Source organism: Pteronotus mesoamericanus, unplaced genomic scaffold (genome assembly GCF_021234165.1).
Source record: "Pteronotus mesoamericanus isolate MK-2021 breed Mesoamerican mustached bat unplaced genomic scaffold, CSHL_Meso_final contig_33, whole genome shotgun sequence".
NCBI classification, from domain to species: domain Eukaryota; kingdom Metazoa; phylum Chordata; class Mammalia; order Chiroptera; family Mormoopidae; genus Pteronotus; species Pteronotus mesoamericanus.
The window spans coordinates 5,047,881-5,071,806 of NW_026555135.1; the positions used below are offsets into that span (position 1 = coordinate 5,047,881).

The window sequence follows — 23,926 nt, forward strand, 5'->3', positions numbered from 1 at the left end:
CCTGGCACCCAGAAGTAAATCAATAAACATTTGTTGAAAGAACAAAATCTTTTTTTTTTTTTTTAAATGAAGCTCCAGATTACACTGTCAAGCAATAGTTAATACTATAAAAATTCAAACAAAAAAGAAAATAGATAATAAATACCCCAATATCCTTTGTAATGGGATCTACCACCCAGCAAAAAGAGGAAAACAACAAAAATCATCCAGGCATTATATATTCACACTATATTCATCAGGCAGATGGCCAAAGAAATTTTCTTAAATTCAGGAACACACATAAATACCTTCCTTGAATACATGATTCAGGTTAAAATGTACTTTGGGTATTGATTGCTCCTACATTTCCACACTGTATCTGACTGTATATCTCACCATAAAACTGCCAGAGACTATTTTAGTTTATTATAGATTAGAATTTACTTAATGAAGTCAGAAAAAAAATAATAAGTCTTTGGTGATAGTAACAAGCTCTCAACTTACCTACTTCTTACCAATTAGAAAACCCTTAAAAGAAGGGCCCATGTTTAATCTGTTTTTTAAAATATAACCCCCACAATGATTATTGTACTTGCATATAGCAGATACTTAATACAAATATTAAGTATTGAAGTAGCTAATAAATGCTCACCTTTCTTAACAGCTGAGAATTTAATATAAACTTCCTGGCAAACTTCTTATTAATTAAAAAACAAGTAAGTCAATTTGCATTAACAGGCCCAATTTAGCCAGAAAAATCCTTCTGTCCCTGTTATCTCCAAACCTGGGACAATGCCAGCAGCCTCCCCCCAAACTTCCATAACGTTTGGTTACCTCAATCCTGTGATATACCAAAAAGGATGGAAGAAATACATTTCTTTTCATCTAACAAAGGTTTAAAGAATATCTATTTTATCAAACGTGGAAGGACCAAAACTGGTTTTTCCCCACCAAACCAGGTTCTGACTCCAGCAATGCTACCGCCAATGGTCTACCTCTATAGTCCCACACAACTCCCAGCTCATACACCCGGTAAGATCTTTTGTTTAAAGCAACAGGTGGTGGTTCCCATTATGTCAAAGTCACCTTTTACTTTCATGCTCCTAAAGAACTATTGTCACACAACTCAATTAGCAGCAGTACAGAAGAACCTAACTTACAGCCACAAGTAGAATTAAATATAAAAAAGTATATTCTTTTATTCATGACATTTTGGTTTTAAGAGTTAAACCCCAAATTATTAATAAATGTAAAAAAGAAATCAAACCTAAAATTATTCTAAAAAAATAAAATCTTTTAAAAAAAACCCTAATGACTCAACTTCTTTACTACTATACAAATAACTCAGTCAACTGTAGTATAAACTGTTGGAATCATAACACATTATCCATACATACTTTAATTTTAATAGACTGTTATTAGATGTATGTAATGTCTCTACCAATACCATATAAAGACTATCTTTAAATAATGAAAAAGTATATTTTCTTCTTTAAAAGAATGTCATCTGCAAGAGAGAAAAGATGCTTGAGAGCCTTGAGAGCTGGTAATCTCACAAAGTTAATGACCAATTTTACTTGTGTCCTTATCTACTGGCCATCCACCTCCAGTCAAGGGGAAGCTGAGGAAGTCCAGACAGAGCACATAATTTGAAGAGCTGAAGTAGCTGTGAGGGAGGGAGGGAACAGCGCCTCCATCCCTGTCCAGGTGGCCCAGCTGTTTGGAGAGCTGTCCCATACACCAAAAGGTGGAGGGTTCAGTTCCCAGTCAGGGTCCTGAAGGCCACAATCCCCAATGTTTCTCATATCACTGTTTCTCTCTGCCTTCCTCCTTCCCTCCCTCTCTCTCTCTGTCTCTCTCTCAAGTCAAGAAAAACATATCCTCGCATGAGGATTTTAAAATAATTAATTTAAAAAAAAAAAACAGCACTTTCAGATGGCATACCATTTTCCTAGTCCAAAAAGTACCAACAAGAAAACTAAAATTTTTGCTGATAATTTCAGCATATAAGTGGACTTTTCAAGTAATAGTCCAAATAAATAACATCAATGATCAACTAGTTTACCCTTGAAATCAATCCCCGCAACTTGGTTTTCATCCCTGCAAAATAAAGGCAAAATAGACGCACGAGTTCTTTCCTTCTAGTCCTTAAATGCAAAGATAGCCTCCAGGGCACAGGTTCCCAAGCTTTCTAGGTTCATGGTACTCTCAGTATTTTAGTAATGTTTTCTTTTATAGCAACCCTAGGCCAAAATATAAGAACAGTTTTGCTTATGAAATTGTTAGTAACCACCTGGAAAACAAATTTATCTCAGCTGAAAAAAACATTTACTCTTAAATAACCACAATTACTACTTATAGAACAGTAGTAATTTGTGCAGTGCCCCCAGTGTTACAGCTGGGCACTACACACACTTCTCAAACCTTGGAATCAGATTGGACACTGCTTATTTCCTGTACCACAATGATTTTCATGCAGTATTTGTGTTTTATCACAGGAACCCTCAAAACTCACAAAGATATGTCACTGGAAGGAATGCAGTACAATCTGATTTTGAAACCATGAACTCTCTCAAGCTAACAGTTCACCTGGCAACCAAAAGATATCAAGTATTGTTCTATCCCTCTTGAAAATTTAAACTAACTGGCAGCACCTCTGAAAACTGGTGGCAATATCCAGGGGTGCCTTGGTGAAGTCTGGGAGATGTGACCCTATAGCATGGTATTATACAATTTTGTGGCTTGGAGTCAGATTGACCTGGGTTGGAAATCAGACTCTACCTGTAACTACATAATCTTGAGCATTAAGCAACTGAATCAATCTCTTGAACCTTAGCTTCTATGTCTGCCAAATAGAAATAGAGCAATCCCAAATAATTGTAAGGAATAAGGAGATGTCTGCACAAAGTAAACGCTCAATGAATGGCAGCTACTATAATATCATTAAAATTGAACTAGTTAAAATCAAATTTAGTAGTTGATTCTGTGGGGATGTAAGAAACATTCTAAGCTGAAAACACAATGTCAAATTAAAACTTATAAACAAATATTTAGGTGAAAAATCATAGAGTGCTTAAGTAGTGGCAATATAGTGAATTACAGTCTCCTCCAAAGGATGTCACAATGTTGATACACTTATCACAATAAATGACTAGGTAAAAAGTACTGAACTAACAACTCAGAAGAATATGTGTATGTTACAAAGTACCTTTTAAGGGATAACCACACTAGGGAAAAAAACAAGTTTTATTAACTAGGACTCTTTAAACAGCATTAAGAACTATCTTTTAAAAATACTTAAATTTAGCCCTGGCTGGTATGGCTCAGTGGATTGAAAACTGGCCTGAGAAGCAAAGGGTCACCAGTTCGATTCCCAGTCAGGGCACACATCTGGGTTGCAGGCCAGGTCCCCAGGTAGGGGGGGGTGCACAGGATGCTTTAATTTATATAGAGCAAAACTCATCTGATTATAACAAAGACTTTTCATCAAGATCATTATAGATCAATATACGTGCTCAAACCCTTCTCACATGCTAAATATTTATCATTTCAATTCCAAATACACTTGTGTGTCTTCTCACAAACTTCTGTAATAAAACTTGTAACACATTCATATCTGTAGGTACTGGGTTTATGAAAAGATTTTTGAAATATTTCATTTGATACTGATATTATCTCAATTTACTGAAGAAACTAGGGTCCAGAGAAGTTAAGTAATTTGCACTACAACTTACATATTACAGAGTTCAACACTAAAATGTCTATCTGTTAACTCTTTCTAGTTATCCCCTTAACTAGAACTCTCTAGTTAACCACAACTCCTTCCCAAAAGACTCAGTTCAAATCTTGTTAGCTGGACCAGCATTATTTTATCAACGATTTCAAGTAGGTTAACTATCATTAAAGGCCTAAAAATGAAATCTTTGCCCTGTACACCAATGGCATTTCACCTACAGAGACTCTTCATTTGCCAGGTATCCTGAACTATGTAACATAATAATTACTCTTAGGTCACCTTATGACAAGATCTATTATTATAGTTACAACTATACCAATGACAATGCAGTGGCAGAACCCACTGGTATAATCTTTCAGCCGATATTATTCTCCATTTTTTAACTTAGCTGGTAGCCCATTTTTAACTCTAGATAGAAGGATAACATGAAATATTAAATTGACTTTGATATTTTTTCTTGTTATTAATATAAGCAAAATGCAGTGGTCAAAATACTTAAAAGGAATGGAGAGGCAAGCAATCTTGCATACCATCCAAAATACCATACCATCACAGAAAGTCTATACCCGCCTTTCAATCTGGTCCAAGTAAATTCCAAAAACAACTTATCAGCACTCCCTTTCCCCAAATTCCCCCATTTCTCTGATAGATTATTATCATTTCCCAATGTATCCTAAAAGCAACCTACTAAGGCATTTGACTTCACAATGACTATTTCCTTAAAAATTAAATGTAAATACAACTTAATAATAAAAACTATTTTGGGGAACTTAACTTTTAAAGAACTTCTGCAGGAAGTCTTTATATAATGTCTTTATATGATATACTAATCCTCCCATTTTATACTATATAAAAAAAAGTAGCCTTTAATATGCCAGAGTTTGTTATGGGTAGAGGAAATCTGGGCAGGTAAGAAATAGAGGCCTGCACCATAACTACTGTATTAACTTGGGTCTCGTAACCATAACGTCATTTTCTCTATGGGTAATATTTTAAAGAACTTCACACTTGGGTCCTTCTTAGCCATGTAAATACATAGTTAAGAGAAACTTCATTTCCGTGGAAAATTGAAGAGGGAAAAGAAACAGCTGTCTCGTACAACACCCAGTCCACTCTGGCTATCGAATACGGACCAAAAAAATAAAAAATAAAAAAAATGTAAAGACCTATTTGAAAAACGTTTCTTCTCCAGCCAATGGCTGTTCCCAGATAAAGGCACTGATGAGTTCTCAATAAAAAACCCTTCTCTGAGGGCAGAAATGTGCCAGAAAAGGAAAGCCATGGATCGGAAATAAATAGGGAATGAGCGTCTGTGCTCAGTGAGAGTGCTGGAGGCAGCAGGCGCAGCGCTGAGATGCTCCAGCGAAAAGAACCAGCAGCAGCAGGAAGTTTCAATGGGGCCGGGTAGAGCATGCGCCCTGCACCCGCGCGGTGGCCTTATGTGGAAGGAGCACCACTTGCGAACACCAATAATAGACCAGCGGCACCAGAAAGAAACATGAGCAACAAGCACCTCTTCAACTGTTTCCCCCTCCGTCTGAGCCCCTCCTCCAGCCTACATACTAACCACCCCACCCCACCCTGCAAATGGGAGGGCGACTTCTTCTTCCCCTAAGCCTTGCTGCCAAGATGAAGGGGGAAGGGATTGGAAAAGTGGGGAGATGCTTTTCTATGCGGGGGTGAGGTGGGGGAGAGGAATAGGAAAACTATGGGGGAGGAGAAATTAACCCTCTACCCTCCAAAGTGGAGGTGAACCGACTTAGTCCCCCAAACCGAGAATGGAGAAGGACCCCTCCTCCCACGGGGGAGGAGCAAATCTCCCTAGTTGGAGGAAGGAGTTTTGGGGGTTAAACTGGCCCCCGAGAAGAAACGTAAAGGGGCGAGTGCCGACTCTCTCGGGGGAGTTTCCACTAGAGGGAGGGAGTGCTGAAGTGTCTGCTGGCCCCCGCCCACCCAGGTGGAGGAAGAGAAAGGGGGCGCCCCAAGATGAGCCCAGCCTCCCCCGAGATGGTCGAGAGGATGGTGGGAGGAGGGGAGGGAGAGCAAGCGAAGGGAGAGGAGGAGGAGGAGAAAAGCGCAAAGCTGGCCGGAACCTGCTCTCCCCTTCCCCCGCCACCGAGAGGGAGACGGGGTGGGGAACCAGCCTCCGCCGCGGGGTAGCACTCCCAGGGGCGGCCGATCAGCACAATGACCCCTCCCCACCCCCAGCCCACACCTAGCCCACGACGCCCCCACCTCCGTTCGGGGCCCGGCCGAGTGGCCCTAGGGGGCCTCCGCCCCGCCTCCCCACTGCCCGAGACCCGGGGAGACAGGGCAGAGAAGACTGGCCGGGCGCAGCTGCACCCCAAGGGGGATATAGAGCCTCGGAGGCCCGAGGTGTCTGTGAAGAGCAGAAAGAAGAAGCGTGCCAGGGCCGCTTCCCGCCGGGCGTTCGGGCCCCTCGCTTACCTTCTCCGTTGCCGACGTCCCGCGGCGGCGCCTGCAGCACCCGCTCCAGCTCAGGGAACGGCAACTCAGGCAGATCGAGCAGCGGCCCATAGCGCTCTAAGAAGGAGCACACTACGGCGAAGTTGGGGCATGAACCCGGACAGCCCTGAGGAGCCATCGCCGCTGCCGCTGCCGCCGCCGCCGCCATTTTGAACTGGAGGATGGAGGAGGAGGCGATTCGGGGGTGGGGGGGAGCTGGGGTGCCGAGGAGTGGCAAGGCAGCTTCACAGACGACAGGAGGCGCTAGCTAGTGCACTGCCCTGCAGATCCGAGCTTCTCAGGCACGGCGCCGCGATCCCACAATACAACGGCGCCAGGGAGCAGTCGAGAACCGAGTCAGACGGGGGAAAGAGAGACGCTCCGTGCCTTTCACTTTCCTCCCTCTTCCCGCCCCCTTCCCTCCCACTATTTCGCCCCTCCCACTTTGTGTTCGCCACAGCCTCGTGTGACACAGGGAATGAAAACAAGGGAAGCAGGGCAGGGAGGTGGGCTGGAAGCCGGAGGCGGGACTCTTGAGGAACGATGGCCAATAGACTTGCAGAGGGCGGGGCCTCGGGCGCTAAATGTAGAAAGACTTATTCTGGGCGGGGCGAATGCTTGAGGCGGGGGAACCTCAGCCCTTGGGCTTGAACCGGCTGAGGTGAGACGTAAAACACGGAGCGGTTGGGGATCGCAACTCCGTGGAGAGAGTGCTTTGGGTGAGTTTGGTGGGGACTCTGAGAACTGAAACAGGGCCTTGAGATAGTGAGCGAAGTTAAGAAGACTGAATCAGAAGTAGAAAAAAAGGAAAGAATTGGCAGAGGAAGAAAGACTTGACTGTGGGAGCAGGTTGGAAAGGGGAAAGGTAGAGAGGTGCCCTTGATTAGGGGGTTGGGATGGCACCTGTGTAAGGAGACATCTGAGGGAGTTTGTCGTCTCCTGGGGTGCAAGATTCACAGCTTTGCTTTCGGGAAACACAGGATCTGAGGTCTCTAGCGGACGAGGACCTGAAGGAACAGAGCTCTGCGGGGACCACCAGTCTGAGGGGTTAGGGCCCTGCCAAGACATCAGAGTCTGAAAGGACCGGCCTCTGCTGAGGACCGAGGTTGTTATAGGACTGTTTTCTGCTGTGGTTGCCAAGGTGTAAAGGAGAGGGGACCTCTTGAGACACTAGGTCTGAGCTGATAGGTTCCTCGAGGGACTAGAGTCGGAGGGTGGACTACGACTCAGACACTAAGAGAGCGGGCTTGATAGGAGATTTGGTGGAAAAGCAACAAGTTTGATAGAGAATAGGGTTCCACTTCTTTGGGGGCAGCAGTGAGCGTCCTCCCACAAAGAATCTCTGAAAACCATCAATAATGCAAAATGGAATGTACAGCTTAAGATGCAGTGTGCCTTATGGTTAGGAGCCTGAGCTTTAGATTCAGCCAGACTTGAATCCTAACAGAACCACTTCGTAACATTGTGGAATATTCTTCATTTCTTTGAACCGCCGTAAAGTGGGGGTGATAATACCTACATACTGGGAACATAAAGAATGCTTACCGCAGTTAAACACTGAATTGTGTTCTCCATTTCTAGGTAAAAAAAGGGAAAACCATAATGGTCTATATCATTCGCATTATCTAAGAAAGAATACTCATTTATCAAGAGAAAACATTTATTGTAAGAGGGATTTATTACTAGAATATTGATTCCTAATATACAAACCCTTTTTAAATGGAAAAGTTTTTTTGAAACATAGCAAATGCTTTTGAAAATTCCAGTTAAGAAATACTGATGTAAGAATTGAAGTCTATACAACAATGTTAATGTACTTCATGCCATTGAACTATACATTTAAAAATAGTTAAAATGGTAAATTTTATGTTATTCGTATATCCCTGGATGTGGGGACCTGAAGCCCAGTTTAAGAAAAAGCTGACGCAGGTCCTGGCTGGGTAGCTCAGTCAGTTAGAGCATTGTCCCTATACATCAAGACTGTGGTTTCCTTCCCAGGTCAAGGCACATACAAAAATCATCCAAAGGATACATAAATAAGTGGAATAACAAATCAATGCTTCTGTCTCTCTCTCTCTCTCTCTCTCTCTCTCTCTGGCTCTCTCTCTCTCTCTTTCTTCCTCCACAAGTCAATAAGAAAAAAAACTGACCCATTTTTTAAAAATTTTATTTATTGGCTTTTTTAGAGAGAGAGAGAGAGGAAAGGAGAGAAACACCAATTTGTTGTTCCACTTATTTATGCATTCATTGATTGATTCTCCTTTTTTTTTTAGTGCCTTTTTTAAAAAATATTTCATTTATTTTATTTTTAGACAGACAGGAAGAGAGGGAGAAATAGAGGGAGAGAAACATCAATGTGTAGTTGCCTCTTGCCCACCCCCTACTGGGGACCTGGCCTGCAACCTAGGGATGTGCCCTGACTGGGAATCGAACTGCAGAACCCATGGTTTGCAGGCCCATGCTCAGTCCACTGAGACACACCAGCCAGGGCTCATTGGTTGATTCTTGTGTATACCCTGAACCATGGTGGACCCGCAACATTGTCATATTGGGATAACCAACTGGCCTACCTGGCCAAGGCCCAGAGCACATTTTTAATAATAACTTAGCAGCAAGACACAAAGAATCCTTCATAAAATTGTTACCTAATTGACCTTAAATAAAACATAGGTACACAATATTAAATCATATCTTTGTGAAGGAATTTTGATGGAGCCTTCAAACCAAAAGAAAGACTTAATAATTTCATTATGTGAACCTTACTCTCTACCCACTTCCTTTCTGTTTCTTTGCTTTCAGCTTCTCCAGCACCTTACCTTCTACTCTCCCATGGAGTTGTAAAATACAAAACAAAACAAAAGCTTTTTAGTTTTCTTTTCTCAGTGACCACAGTGTACTTGAAGGGAGACTGATAAATAAGGCTAGAGTTTCAGCCTTTATTAATCCAGATTGGCATGGGAACAAAGTCCTTGAGCATCAAAAAGTTGTATCAACCTAAAAGGTACGAGATGTTTTACTATAAAGCAAGGTTTAGATCATATGGTCACTAAGCCTTTTCTTGAAAAGAAATTAAATGACACATGACCATAACACCATTTCTTCTGGCATGGAAGAAATGAAACAACTTCTATCATAAATAGCATGATCATGTATTTAGAAAATTCTAAGGAGCACCGAAAAACTATTGGAACGAATAAATGAGTTAGCAAGTTTGCAGGATACAAGATAAATGCTCAAAAATCAAGTGTATTTTTATACACTAGCAATAAACAATCCAAAGTGAAATAAAATAATTTTATTTACAATTGCATCAAAAAGAATAAAATGTTTAGAAATAACTTTTAAATACAAGACTTGACAATTTTACAATATTGTTAAAGGAAATTAAAGAAGTCTTAATGGGAAGACCTCCCATATTTATGGTTTGGACGATTACTTTTGAAAAAAATGACAATATTTCTGAAATTAATCTGCAGATTTAGTGCAGTCCCCTTCAAAACTGATGTTCGCTTTTTGTTGAAATGAACAAGTGAGTCCTAATATTAGTGTGGAAATTCAAGGGCCCCACATTATCCTAAACACTGTGTTTAAAAGACAAAATTGCCCTGACCAGTATGACTCACTTGGTTGGAGTGTTGTCCCATAAACTGAAAGGCCATGGGTTCAATTCCCAGTAAAGACACATACCCAGGTTGCCGGTTCGGTCCTGGTAGGGGAGCACGGGAGAGGCAACTGATCAATGTTCTGATCAATGTTTCTCTCCCTCTCTCCATTTCTTTCCCTCTCTAAAATCAATAAACATGTCCTTGGATGAGGATAAAATTTAAAAAAATATATAAACAAATGTGAAGGCCTTATATTTCCTGGTTTTCAAAGTAGTGCAAAGTGACATTAATCAAGACTGTATAGTACTGCCATAGGATAGCTGCTGTGGACTGAATTGTGTCTTTCCAAAGTTAATATGTTGAAGCCCTAAACCCAATATGTCTATATTTGCAGACAAGACCTTTAAGGAGAAATGGAGGTAGTTAAGGTTAAGTGAGGCCATGAGCCCCTAATTCTATAGGACTGGTATCCTTTTAAAAAAAAGGAAAAGACATCAAGAGTGCTCATGCACATGCTTTTGCATGGAGCAAAGGTCATGGGAGGACAAAGCAAAAAGGAATCCATCTGCATTCCAGAAAGAGAGGCCTTACCAGACCCAACCCTGCTGGCACTGTGATCTTGGACTTCCAGCCTTCAGACTGTGAGAAGAGAAATTTCTGTTTAAGCCACCCAGTCTGTGGTATTTTGATATAGGAGCTCTAGGAGACTAATAAAGAAGTCTTTCTCAACATTCATAAGAATTCATTATTTTTTTAATACCAGTTCTCAAAAATTACCTTGTATTTAAAAAGTTACCTTTTAAAAATTACATTATAGTTATTTGGATATGTCTTCTTTCCTCTAGTGTAATATTAGCTTCTCAAGAATAAGAATTGTGTCCTTTAAATTTGTATCTTTCTCCCATAGCACCTAAAACAGTGTGTTAATATTCTTTGTTCTATATACATTTTAAAAATGGATATTTAGGAGTGGAAGCTACAGAAATGTATTAGTAGTTATTAGTGTTAGGCAGCAGTATCACTTTGTTGTTGTATTATTTAGAGATTAAATATGGTTTAGAGAAATGTTTATAGGTATCAAATTGACAAGGGGTGGGCTGTGATAGTTAGTTTTATGTAACAACTTGGCTGAACTACAGTACCTAGTTATTCAAATGCTAATCTAGGTGTTGCTATGAAAGTGTTTTGTAGATGCAGTTAACATTTACAACCTGCTGACTTTTTTTTATCCTTACTCAAGGACATGTTTATTGATTTTTAGAGAGAGGGGAAGGGAGGGAGATAGAAAGAGATAGACATCTGCATTAGAGAAATTAAGTTGGTTGCCTCTTGTATGGGTGCCCCAACCAGGGAACAAATCCACAACCTAGGCACGTACCCTGACCAGGACTCTAACCCACAGGCGATGCTCCAGCCAGTTGAGCCACCACTGGCCGGGGCCAGGTGAATTTTAAATAAAGGGGATTATTCTCACTATTCTTGGTAGGCTTCACCCAATCAAGTTAAGGCCTTAAAAGCAAAATCAAGGATTCCTTGAGGAAGAAAAAATAACACCAGTATTGTGATGTCAACTTCTGCCAAAGATTTAGCAGAGGCCTGCTAGCCTGCCCTACACATTTTGGACAGGTCAGCTCACACAACTGCATGAGCCACTCCCTTGAACTAAATCTCTCTTTATTAAAAATATTTTATTGACTGGGCTGTTACAGTTTTCCCAATTTTTCCTCCTTTGTCCCCTGCCCCACCAGCACTCCCCACTCCCCTCAGGCAATCCCCCCCTACCGCCTTTGTTCATGTCCGTGGGTCATGAGTATAAATTCGCTGGCTACTCCATTTCCTATGTTGTAGTTTATATCCCCATGGCTATTCTGAAACCACCTGTTTGTTCTTCTCAATCCCTTCACCTCTTTACCCATTCCCTGGTTCCCCCTTCCTCCCATCTGGCAAACATCAAAATACTCTCCATATCCATGGTTCTGTCTGTTCTTTTTGCTTGCTTAGTTTGTTTTTTAGATTCAATTGTTGATAGGTATGTGTTTATTGCCATTTTATTATTCAAGTTTTGATCCTTTTTCTTAAATAAGTCCTTTTAATATTTCATATAATAATGGTTTGGTGATGATGAACTCCTTCAGTTTTTTCTCATCTGGGAAGCTCTTTATCTGCTCTTTGATTCTAAATGATACCTTTGCTGGGTAGAGCAATCTTGGCTGTATGTTCCTGCTTTTCATGACTTTGAATATTTCTTGCCAATCCCTTCTGGCCTGCAAAGTTTCTTTAGAGAAAACAGCTGACAGCCTTATGGGAACTCCCCTGTAGGTAGCTAACTACTTTTCTCTTGCTGCTTTTAATAATCACTCTTTATCTTTAACCTTTGGCATTGTAATTATGATATGTCTTGGTGTGGACCTGTTTATGTCCATCTAGTTGGGGACTCTGTGCTTCGTGGACTTGCATGTCTGTGTCTGTCCTTCACCAAATTAGGAAAGTTTTCTTTCATTATTTTTTCAAATAGATTTCCAGTTTCTTGCTCTTTCTCTTCTCCTTCTGGTACCCCTATGATGAGGATGTTGAAATGCATGCAGTTTTCCCTGAGGATTCTTACACTGTCCTCATTTTTTTTTTTTAATTCTTTTTTTTCTTGTTGCTCTGCTTGGTTGTTTTTTGTTTCCTTATGATCCGTATCCCTGATTTGTGTTTTGGCTTCATGCACTCTATTATTGATTCCCTGTAAATTGTTTGTTTCCAGTAGAATATCCTTCATTTCTGCCTGGCTCTTTTTTATGCTATTGAAGTACTACTCACTGAGTTCCTTGAGCATCCTTATAACCAGTGTTTTGAGTTCTGCATCTGATAGACTGCTCATCTCCATTTTGTTTAGTTATTTTTCTGGAGCTTTGATGTGTTCTTTAATTTGGTTCATGTTTCTTTGTCTCCTCATTTTGGCAGCTTCCCTGTTTGATTGCATATATTAGGTAGATCTGCTATGACTTCCTGTCTTGGTAGTGTGGCCTAATGTAGTAGGTGTCCTGTAGGCACCAGTGACACAGCTTCCCCTGTTACCCCAGCCGGGTACTCGTGGTGTACCCTCTGTGTGGGCTGAGTACACCCTCTTATTGTAGTTGAGCCCTGATTGCTGTTAGCAGGTCAATGGAGGGATTTACCCAGGCAGTCAGCTGCAAGGACTGGCTGTGACCACTGACCACCAGTCTCCACCCTCCATGGAGATTCAACTGTGCTGAGGCTGGGTGGTGATGCTCCCACATGGTCTGTAGGTGTCCACCAGGTGCAGAGGCACCCGGTTTCCCGGGTGGTGCAGGTCAGGGTCAGTCACCCTCGGTGTCCCACCTGGGGCTACGCAGCGTGAGATACAAAGCAATCTGCAGATGGCTGCCACTCATGCTGGTCTTAAAGGTTCCCAGGCAGAGCCAAACTGTGATCCAAAGCTGGCTGTTGCTAGTGCCATGGCGGGGGCTGCTCAGCCAGAGGTACGCAACTGAGGGTGGGATAGAGCCTCAGGTAAACTCCAGGGTGGGGCAAACAGGGTAAGCCAGATTGATGGATTCTCAGAGGTGGCAACTCCTCCCCATTCTGTGGCTCTGCTGTGGGGAGGGCTCAAAAAAGGCACAGTGGCCTCTGCCTGCCTTTCTGTCTGGGAGAGATGTCCCTTAACTTTCGCCTTTATGACAGTTCCTCACCATATGCCACTGAAGCCTTTCATGCTGCTCCCCTGTTGTCCTGGAGCGCAGAGGGAGGGTGCTTCCGGAAGTTCAGCATGGGCCTTGAAAAGGGACTGCCAGGGAGTCCAGTAGTTTTTTTCACCAACTCCAGTCTTGCTGGTTTTTATAGCCAGAAGTTATGGGGTCTTATGTTCCTCACGCTGGCACCCTGGGCTGGGGTTCCAGTTGTAGGACTGGGACCACTCGCTCCCGGGATATCTCTTCTGAATTTTTATCCACTACCTGTGTTTGTGTGACTTCCCCATTCTGCATCTCTGCGTCTCCTACTGGTCTGGATTGATGTGGTTTCTTTAGTTCCGTAGTTGTTGGATTTCCATTCGACTCATTTTCTGAGGGTTCTGAGTGATCTTTGGTCTGTAGTTTAGTTGTAATTTTGATGTGGTTGTGCAAGGAGGAGAGCTGTGTTTACCTAAGTCTCCATCTTGACCCTAAACCAACCCCTGAAATAAATCTCATAATGTACATAATCTACTGATTCTGTTTCTCTGAAGAATCCTGACTGATACAGGCCTCTTTTAGTTATTGTTCTTATCAACACCAGAATTTCCATTTGATTCTTTTTTTGAAACGTCTGCCTGTTGAGATTCTTTATTTATTGAATCACTGTCATATTGATTTTAATTCTTTATACAAGGTTTCCTTTATTTCTTTGAATATATTTATAATAGCTTCTTTGAAGTCATTTCTAAGTCAAATATATGGGAACACACAGATACAATTTCAGTTGATATATGTAGATCATGTTTTTTGTTGTTGTTGTTATTTTGCATGTCTTATAATTTTGCTGAAAACTAGGCATTTTAGATCATAAATTATAGGCCATCTGGATTCTGATTCCCTCCACCCCCAATGTTGTTGTTCTTAGTTTATTTGTTTGTGGTTTACTTTCCTAGATTAAATCCTTAAATTCTGTCTCCTATGAAATATGTGGCCACTGGAACTTAACTTTCACCTTTATGACAGTTCCTCACCATATGCCACTGAAGCCTTTCAAGCTGCTCCCCTGTTGTCCTGGAGCGCAGAGGGAGGGTGCTTCAGGAAGTTCAGCATGGGAATCTGTATTCAGTTTTTTTTTTCTTGTTTTTGTTTTTAAGCTTGAACTTCTAGGGTTCTTTGTGTCTATATGGCTTAGTGTTCAACCAAAGATTAATTAAATATTGTGTCTGAACACCTCAAAACAGTGAGACTTGAATTCTCTACTGAGGGATCAGTGTGTGTACTGGGTAGTACATTCAATATTTAGGCTTTTTCATATCTTGCCTGGCTTCCTCTTGAGCCTTCTCACTTCTTCACTGTGCATAGGCTCTAGGCCCCATTGGTTCAGAATGTTTGATGACTTTGGCCTACGCTGGTCTTTTATGCAGACACAGCCTTTGGTCTCCTCTGGATGTGTAGAGAGCTTATCAAGCCCATTATTGCTGTCACCTCTGGAAAATTCCTTTTAAATTCTTCCCTACTCTCCCAATCCACTGCTTGCCCCAAACAGGCCCACAATATCAAGGAACCAGAGACACCTATCATCCGTATTCACTTCCACTAAGGTCATTAGTTTAAATCATAATGTTTCAAATCAAGTGAGCCTCCTCTGATTGTAGCCGTGAGACTGTTGGTTTTCATGCCCTGCTCCAACCAAGCTGAACTTTTGTGCCAAAAGAATCGATGTGGGGACATGAGAGTGGTACCAGGAAAAAACAACAAAATATCTTGCTGTTCTTACCTGAAATTCAGTGGTTGTCATGAATAAACACTTCTCAGTTTATACTATGCCTTTAATATTATTTCTAGAGTGCCAAGTGGTTACTTTTGATAGTTTTGTCCAGCTTTATCGTTGCTTTTTGGGAAAAGGATTGTCAGTCTCCTCTCTCGATCATACTGAAGCAAATATCTACCTTTTAATTTTATCTCCAAAATAATATCCTGAGAATTCTTTCCAGAGTCTGAGAAGTAATTACACTATCTAGTTTCCATGGCTGGATGTTTTGGGATGCCAAGAAAAACAATTTTCTTTTTGGACCTCTGAAGAATAAGTGAAAAATGCCCTGGCTGGTGTGTCTCAGTGGATTGAGTGCCAGCCTGCAAACCAAAGGGTCACTGGTTTGGTTACTGGTCAGGGCGCATGTCTGGGTTGCAGGCCGGGTCCCCAGTGGGGGTCGTGTGAAAGGCAACCACACAATGATGTTTCGTTCCCTCTCTTTCTCCTTCCTTTCTTCTCTCTAAAAATAAATAAATAAAATCTTAAAAAAAAAAGGAATAAGTGAAGATCACATAAATGAGAAAGATACTTCTTAACTCATAAAGGACTGGGGCAAACTATATTTTGTATATAATATTATATATACAATAAAAATGTATTTATTTAAAAACCCCAAACACTGGCATTATTTAGGAAAACTTAACAGGTTTATTTATAATTATTATAAAGTGGAACTGCTGAAACTTGTCCATGAAACAGTCCTTACATTTATATTTTTCTTTAAAATCACACACAAATGAAAATGGAAAAATTGCCAGTACCCACTTTCTGTCCCTTTTTTCCACCTACAATATATATTTAGGTGCCTTTTGACCCCATGGGGGAAAACAATCTAATGTTCAGAACAAGCAATTAATAGAAGAGATTTTTTTTTTAAAGAATGAAATATTGCCCATTTTAATGGATTCTCAAACATGCTCTCCACGTATGCCCTGTGTTAGCTGGGTGTCTTTTGGCATAACTGTTAAATGTTTGGCATGGGTAGCACGCAAGTTGGTGTGTTCAGAAAGGCCAACCAGACAGGCCTCACTTGCCTCCAGCAAAGCAGCAATAGCTGCTCTCTGGTAGCACATATCTCTTTTGAAATCCTGAGCAATTTCTTGAACCAGACTCTGGAAAGGAAGTTTGTGAATCGTAAGTTCATTGGACTTCTGATAATGTCTAATTTCACAGAGTGCCACAGTACCAGCCTTGAGACTAACAGTGAGGTTTCTTCACCGCTCCAGTAGAGGGCCGACTCTAGTGAGTGGCTTTGGTCGCCAGTTGCTTCCTCTGTGCTTTACCACCTGTTAATCTGTGAGCACTCTGCTTTGTAGAGCAGTGACTTTCAACCTTTTTCATCTCATGGCACACATAAACTAATTACTAAAATTCAGCAGCACACCAAAAAAATTTTTTTTCTCATCTGACTGAAAAATAAAACAATTTTGATTCATTCACACTGGATGGCTATTGTGTTGGCTGTGGTCAATTTTTTGTTTGACAGACAAATAGAAAAGAGATCAGACAGATTAGATTATAGAACTGTAAGATGTTTTTATTTTTTCTAAATCTCTCCACACCAATACTTACACTTGTTTGTTTTGTTTTGCTCCTAACTAACTAGTGAAGTATCACCTGTTTTAAAAATTCTTGTGGCAGCTCTGGCTAGGGTGATGCGGTGGATTGAGTGTTGGCCTGCGAACCAAAAGATCACTGGTTCGATTCCCAGTCAAGACACATGCCGGTGTTGCAGACCAGGTCCCGTTGCAGACCAGGTTCCCAGTAGGGGGTGTGCAAGCGGCAACCACGCATTGGTATTTCTCTCCCCCTTTCTCTTTCCCTTCATCTCTGTCTAAAAATAAATAAAATCTAAAAAGTGAATAAATTTAAAAATTTTTAAAAAATTCTTGTGGCGTACCAGTTGAAAATTACTGGTATAGAGACCTATATATTTTCCCCCTTTCTCCTTCAGCTAGAGCTCTGCAAGGTAGAGGTGGTGCTCACATTAGAGAACAACAGCCTATAGTATTATATTATAAAGTACATTTTTATATAGTATACCTCCTGTATTTTAGAGCAATTTCAACTTTATTTTATAACTGATTTGGTATATATTTTTTAAATTACAGATTTCTGTTAAGTTCCTTATGTCTTCCCCTGAAATTGCTTCCCTTTCATGGGGGCAAATGAAAGTACAAGGCTCTACTAAAACCTATAAGGACTGCAAAGTGTGGCCAGGGGGAAGTCGGGCTTGGGATTGGAGAGAAACTGGAACTGAGGTAAGCTATTAGTGTTCGGTGGATGCTGCATAAGCCTGACTAAGTGATTTCCAACCTCCTAAGCTATAATGACCAAGTGAAAAGTATCTCTCTCTCTTTCCCTTTTTCCCTCTCTTCCTCCCTCCCTCCCTCCATCTCCTTTCGCTAAAATTCAAGTATGCAGTCTGTGGACTTTCTATTGTCATAAACTTGTGCAATAGTGACCATTACTAATTTCAGACTATCCTATCACCCTAAAAGAAACCCCATAACCATGAGTAGTCACTGCCTATTCTTCCTCTTTCACAAGTCCTGGCAACTACTTATCTACTGTTACTGTAGATGTGTTTATTCTAGACATTCCATATAAACAGAATTATTCAGTTCTCTTAGGTATATACCTAGGATTGGAAATGCTTGGTCATATGGTAGCTCTATGTTTAACTTTTTGAGGTATTGCCAGATTGGTTTCCAAAGCAGCTGCACCATTTTACATTTTAGATTTTAGAACTGTAAGATGTTTTTATTTTTTCTAAATCTCTCCACACCAATACTTACACTTGTTTGTTTTGTTTGTATTATACCCGTTATGGGGTGTGAAATATTATCTCTTTGTGGTTTGTACTTGCATTTCCCTTATATTGCACTGCCTCTGATATTTTCAGTGTGCAATGCCCAAGGCAGAGTATCTCTGCTTCATAAGAAGAGGTTGGGTCAAATAAGGGAGCCCCCATCTTTCAAGCACACTCACTCAGGACTTAACCCCACAACAGATATCTAGGTGTAGGATGTGATACAATGAAGTCCTGTTCCTCCAAGGAAGAAACTCTTCCAGCTGGGAGATGGGAGGAAAATTAGCCCTATATTCTTGGTTGTAGCAGTCTGGAGTGGAGTCTCCACCTCATTGATCTGGGGGTGCAGAGGCAGGCAGCAGTCTTTCTTTAAATAACACAATTTCTCATCTTTCCTATGAAATATTTATAGATATTCTTTAATAAATGTTTCCTCATTTGCTAGTTTTTTAAGGAGCATTTCCAAAGGCTTTGAATGATTTTCTTTTTTTTCTTTCTGTTTTTTGTTGTTGGTGGTAATGTTTGTTGGTGGTAGTTGGTTGATTTTTGTTGTTTCTTTTCATAATTGTCACTTAAGAGCAGGTTGTGGAGCTCTTCATGTTGTAATGATGGAAGTTCATCCTTCAGTTTTGTAAGGAAAGTTTTGCTGGATTTAGAATCATTGATAGACCGCCTTTTACTTCAGCATGTTGAATGTGTCAGCCCACTGTCTTTGTCCTCATTTTCCTTACTAATTAGTAGTCAACCATCGCTCTTGTAAAGGTCCTTTGGACTTGACAAATTGCTTCTTTCTTGCAGCTTTCAAAATTGTCTTTAGCTTGGGACATTTGACTGTGCTATGTCTAAGTATAGCTCTCTTTGCGTTTATCCTACTTGGAATATATGGAGCTTCATGGAGGTGAATATTGTTGTTTTGTCATTAAATTTGGAAAGTTTCCAGCCACTATTTCTTCAAACATTTTTTCTGACCATTCTATCTCTCTCATATCTCTATTGTTCTTCATGTTCAAATTTTTATATTAATGGTAACATTTATTGTCCACTTTGCTGGTTTTTTGTTTGTTTATTTTGAGGTTTTGAAGTAAAAAATACACTTTTATTTCTCCTTTTTGGAGGAAGTTATGCATTCTACAGTAAGCATCCTCACTTAACAGTGTCCATAGCTTCTGTGACTTTAAGTGAAACAATGTGTAATGAAATCAACTTTACTATAACTAATTGATATAAACAAGAGTCAAGTTCCTATAGTATCTCATCAACATTGTAACAAAATGACATTGAATGAAACAGTATTGAGGGACTTACTGTATTTCTATTTGAAATTGACATTTTTGTTAGTCTTTCAGGATCAATTGATCTTTTGGGATCAATTTCTTTCTTTTTTTTTAATTAATATCCTTTTTAAAGTTCCTTTAGTGAGAATCTTTTGATAAACTCTTTCAGTTTTTGTTTGCCTCTACAGGTCCTCATTTATTAACTCTAATTTTTATTGGTGTTTTAAGTTGACAATAGTTTTTCCAGCATTCTATCAGTGGGAATTCTCAGTGGTATGACTTTGTTCTTCTTAATATTTGTCCTGGCAAAGTTTTACATTTGCCTGTTCTTGACATTGTACATTACTCTCAATTTGGGACTATAAGTTAATTTTAAGGCCAGACTGAGAGTGTACCTTTGAACCCCAAACTGTTGTGCAGACAGGTTTGTGATTTTAAATTCTCAGGAGACATTTCCCACCCCCCCAACCAGAGCCCCGGCTGAGGCAGACAGATTTCTTTGTCTTTTCCTTTTTCCAGCGGTTTGATTTTTTGGTCAATCCTTTCACTGAAGATGGATTTAAGAAGAGTACTTTGTGCCCTAGCAGGGTAGTTCAGTTGGTTAGAGCATCATCCCGATACGCCAAGGTTGCGGGTCCAATCCCCAGTCAGGGCACATATAAGAATCAACCAATGAATGCACAAATAAGTGGAACAACAAATTCGTGTTTCTCTCTTTCTTTCTCTCTTTCTCCCCCAACCTTCCTCTATAAAATCAATAAATTTTTTTCAAATGGAAGGGTACTTTTCGTAATTCAAAGAAGTGTCAACTGTTCCAATGTTCCACCTTGCTCAAGCTTTATGTCCTAGTTAGAGTGTCTCAAAAGACTATGAGAATGGCAAATGCCCCAGTATTACTTCAATATCACTTCACTATTCTGACTTTAAAGTCTCTCTTCACTTTTGGCCTCTGGGAATTTCTTCTTTTTTGCAAGCTCAGCTATGCATTTCATGGTATGTTTATTTTTATCCAGCATTTGTAGGCATTTTGTTTAAGGAAACTTTTCAGATTTATAATCTATCACAATGGTCTGCATAGTAAACAGAAATACCTATATAATCAGAGTCCCAAAACACACTCTTTGTTCATGCTTTGGTTTTGAACTGCATATACTTGCTTTTTGATCTAGACTCCTTTCTAGTTGCTTGTCAGCTAACAACCTGGATCTTAAGCAAGGGAATACAATAGATTGGTAAAAGAAAAGTTATGGCATTGAGATACAGAAGGAGCAGAATGAGGTAAGGCTAAAGAATAAGAAGCCACAATACTTGTGAACCAAATGACCCCATTGGGTTTTTCATATATTGACCCTATTGGATTATTGCAAGAGTATGGTTAACAGAGTATCTGCATAGCTGAGTTTACATTTTATTCAGGGGACAAGACATTGAGCCACTTTAGATACTCACATAAGAGATTGGTGTATCTGACAAAGATTATCCAGACTATGCGTTTAAGATATATTGAAGTACCAACTTATGATGTGCCACATTGGAGTAATTTTTTTCCTAAAAATGGATTTAACACTATATATTGCATTTTCCCATATAAGACTGTATTATTAATTTTACCATTAACCTTATTTTTTATTTAAGCACAGAGAACTATATCATTTGGGCAGACACAGAGCTAGAAAAATGTAATATCAAAAAGTAAACTCAGGGTAGATTCCAACTTTTTTTCCCATTCCTTTCTACTACATTTTGATTCCTCTTAAAAACTTTAAGATAAAAACTTAAAAAATTGTTCAGGTACCATGGATGATACTAGGAAAATTGGAAAGAATTGCCATAAGTTTAGTTTTTATTTTGTTAAGTTTCATTTTTCAGTAAGATACACAAGGCAGGTATTCTAGAACTGGGAGAGATAAGAACTGGGAAAGATGAGAGAAAAGCTTAAGTATTGACCTAGAGCTCATCTGCATAGGGGCAAAAGGACATAGGATCAAAGCTAGTAAGCCTCAGAGTTCTTGTCTATAAAATAGAGATAATAATATCCACCTCATAGAGTTGATCTAGGGATTAATGTACTGTACTAGATAGATGTGGTACAGACACTCAATAAATGAAGTTGTTATTGTTAAATTAGTAGTAGTATAGATGGAAATGAGACAACAAATTTGAAAACTATTAAGAAGGTGAAATTGATAGGATAAGGTGACTCACTAGATTTAGCAGGTGGGAGGGAATTCAAGCACAGATGAAAGGGTACATGGCGGTGCCATCCACTGAGACTGGGTGGTCAGAACACAGACAGAAGTGTATATGTGTGGAGCAAAGGCTGGGTAGGGGAAATGATTAGTTCACTTAAAATATGTTGAGCTTGAGGTTATATGAAAGCATCTACATAGAGCTATTTAGTAGATTTTTAGATTCATAGGACTGGTAACTGCCACGCTTCAGCTGGATAACCTTAAACAACTTATTTAGCTTCTCTTTGCCTCAGTTTAATCATTTATAAAAGGAAAATGATAATGTCTGTTTGTTATGAGTTGATGTAAAAGTAATACGTGGGTTGGAAAGATTCAATTTTAAAAACGTATGACACTTTTATGGGGGGTATTTAATTATTTTATTTATTACGCTATTACAATAGTCCTGATTCTTCTCCTTTTCCCACCTCCACCCAGCACCTCCTACTCCCTCAGGCAATCTGCACACTATGGTTCATGTCCATGGCTTATGTGTATAAGTTCTTTGGCTACTCCATTTCCTATACTGTACTTTACATCCCCATGGCTAAAAGTACCTATTTGTACTTTTTAATCTCCTCACCTCTTCACCCATTCCTCCTGATGAACTCCTTCAGCTTTTTCTTGTCTAGAAAGCTCTTTATTTGCTCTTCCATTCTAAATGATAGTTTTGCTAGGTAGAGCAATCTTGGCTGTAGGTTCCTGCATTTCGTGACTTTGAGTATTTCTTGCCAATCCCTTCTGGCCTGCAAAGTTTCTTTAGAGAAAACAGCTGACAGCCTTATGGGAACTCCCCTGTAGGTAAATAACTCCTTTTCTCTTGCGGCTTTTAAGGTTCTCTCTTTATCTTTAACCTTTGGCATTTTAATTCTGATGTGTCTTGGAGTGGGCCTCTTTGTATTCATCTTGTTTGGGATTCTCTGTGCTTCCTGGACTTGCATGTCTATGTTCTTCACCAAATTAGGGAAGTTTTCTTTTACTAGTTTTTCAAATAGATTTTCAATTTCTTTCCTTTCTCTTTCTGGTACCCTATGATGCGAATTTTGGAACTCTTGAGTTGTCGCAGAGGCTGCTTACATTATCCTCATTTCTTTTTATTCTTTTTTCTTCTTGATGGATTGGTTGGGTTTTGTTTTGTTTTTTTTGTTTTTTTTTTTGCTTCTTTATTCCCAAATCATTGATTTTATTCTTGGCTTTATCCACTCTACCTTTATTTCCCTGTAGATTGTTCTTTACTTCAATTAGTGTATTCTTCTTTTCTGACTGGATCTTTTATATGCTGTTGAGGCCCTCACTAAGTTCCTTGAGCCTCCTTATAACCAGTGTTTTGAATTCTACATCTTATAGATTTCTTTTTTTAAAGATTTTATTTATTTATTTTTAGAGAGGGGAAAGGAGGGAGAAAGGGAGAGAACTATATGATTGCCTCTCACATGCCCCCTACTGGGGACCTGGCCCGCAACTCAGGCATGTGCCCTGACTGGGAGTTGAACCAGCGACCCTTTGGTTTGCAGGCCAGCACTCAGTCCACTAAGTCACACCAGCCAGGCAACCAGCCAGGGCTGATAGATTTCTTATCTCCATTTTGTTTAGTTCTTTTTCTGGAGTTTTGATCTGTTTTTCATTTGAGACATGTTTCTTTGTCTCCTCATTTTGACAGCCTCCCTGTGTTTGTTTCTGTGTATTAAGTAGAGGTGCTAGGACTCCCTTCCTTGATAGTGTGATCTAATGTAGTAGGTGTCCTGTAGGGTCCAGTGGCACAGCCTCTCCTATCACCTAAGCTGGGTACTTGAGGTGTGCCCTTGATGTGGGCAAGTATACCTCTTCTTGTGGTTGAGCCTTGATTGCTGTTGGCTTGTCAGTGAAGGGATTTATCCAGGCCAGTCAGCTGGAAGGACTGGCTGTGATCACTGACCACTAACCTCTGCCCTCCATGGAGGATCAGCTGTGCAGGGACAGTGTGATGGTGCTCCCACATGATCTGTAGGTGTCCACTGGGTGTCAAGCCTCTGGGGTTTTCCAGGCATTGCAGGCCAAGGTCAGCCTGCACCTGTGTTCTGCCCAGTGCCACCCTGGATGAGCTATATAGAAATCTGAGATGGTGCTACTTGTGCTGGGCTTGGAGATTCCCAGTGAGCCAAGCTGTGAATCTAGGCTGGCTGCTACTACTGTTGGGCCTCTGGCCACTAACAAGAGATATGGGGCTGAAGGCTTACTGAGGCTGGCTGTGGGTTTTTTGATAGAATTTAGGAAGTTGTGAAGCATGAGCCAAGACCAGCCATTCCTTTGGAAAAGTCATGTTTAACAGTTTCAGTGGGCCTGTAAGTTGA

The 23,926-nt window shown here is 40.3% G+C and overlaps 2 protein-coding genes across 3 annotated transcripts in view; one reads left to right on the forward strand and one right to left on the reverse strand.

Annotated features, from left to right (window-relative positions):
• The window catches only part of RSF1 (remodeling and spacing factor 1), a 112,781-nt gene extending 106,208 nt beyond the window's left edge, over positions 1 to 6,573 (reverse strand). For both annotated transcript variants that reach the window (XM_054576314.1, XM_054576313.1), the window contains exon 1: positions 6,164 to 6,573. In XM_054576314.1, the coding sequence (XP_054432289.1) occupies positions 6,164 to 6,350 (187 nt within the window). In that variant the 5' untranslated portion in view covers positions 6,351 to 6,573. The remainder of the gene's footprint in view (positions 1 to 6,163) is intronic.
• A 223-nt stretch (positions 6,574 to 6,796) lies between these two features.
• AAMDC (adipogenesis associated Mth938 domain containing) overlaps positions 6,797 to 23,926 on the forward strand; it is a 32,309-nt gene continuing 15,179 nt past the window's right edge. The window contains exons 1-2 of the mRNA XM_054576316.1: positions 6,797 to 6,900; positions 17,391 to 17,540. Coding sequence (XP_054432291.1) covers positions 17,409 to 17,540 — 132 coding nt within the window. The 5' untranslated portion in view covers positions 6,797 to 6,900; positions 17,391 to 17,408. The remainder of the gene's footprint in view (positions 6,901 to 17,390; positions 17,541 to 23,926) is intronic.